The sequence below is a fragment of the Sinocyclocheilus grahami genome, unplaced genomic scaffold (assembly GCF_001515645.1).
Source record: "Sinocyclocheilus grahami isolate Dianchi unplaced genomic scaffold, SAMN03320097.WGS_v1.1 scaffold2072.1, whole genome shotgun sequence".
NCBI classification, from domain to species: domain Eukaryota; kingdom Metazoa; phylum Chordata; class Actinopteri; order Cypriniformes; family Cyprinidae; genus Sinocyclocheilus; species Sinocyclocheilus grahami.
The window spans coordinates 57,247-57,978 of record NW_015507251.1 but is presented as its reverse complement, the minus strand read 5'-3'; the positions used below and the strand labels follow the sequence as shown (position 1 = coordinate 57,978).

At 35.0% G+C, this 732-nt stretch overlaps 1 protein-coding gene across 1 annotated transcript in view; it reads right to left on the bottom strand.

Moving 5' to 3' along the window:
• Nucleotides 1–732, bottom strand: part of ass1 (argininosuccinate synthase 1) — a 33,147-nt gene that overhangs the window by 18,700 nt on the left and 13,715 nt on the right. The window contains exon 9 of the mRNA XM_016260400.1: nt 536–626. Coding sequence (XP_016115886.1) covers nt 536–626 — 91 coding nt within the window. The remainder of the gene's footprint in view (nt 1–535; nt 627–732) is intronic.

Sequence of the window (732 nt, the reverse complement as noted above, 5' to 3'; positions counted from 1 at the left end):
TTATCTATATTACAGAACGCAACTTTATTATCGCACAGCTCTTTAAACGAAGATGGATATATAAGTACATCCTATTTATTTGCATACAAACTTACACTTACAGTATAACATACATTATATAGCAACTGCGTGATTGTTTATATTGTCACAAACTGTAACTATATTATTGCCCAGCTTTAATCTGTTCAAATATGGTCCAACTAATGCATGAAGATATTAAGACTTTATATAAACATTAACATATGATTTTCTGTAAAGCTGTAAAAAGTGCAACATGAAGAATTTGACTTGACTTGACATGCAATTTATTTAGGTTACTTTAGATTTAACCTTAATTAATTGATCTCACAGTATGACCTAACTAGTAATATTGCATTTTTGGTCATTCAAATTTTTTTTTTTCTGTAATTAATGTGTTAATGTTAGATAGCAGAAATAGTTCACTCACTATAGAGCATGAGATTTGTGCCTGTGCTGCTTTGAAACAGCAAACGAAACAGCAGTTTGCAGCATATTTGTGGAAAGTGTCGCTCACCTTTAGCGAAGTCAATCTCCAGCACATCTGGTTCATTGGGTGAATCTTCTGGGTTCTTGGTCATCTGGTAGAGATCTGAAGGTGCGTGATTCTGACAAACATCAGAAACGACGGGTTTAATTCAACAGTTCATCAGCAGCGCACACACACACCACACTCTCACTCACACTCACTCACTCACACTCACTCACACACAC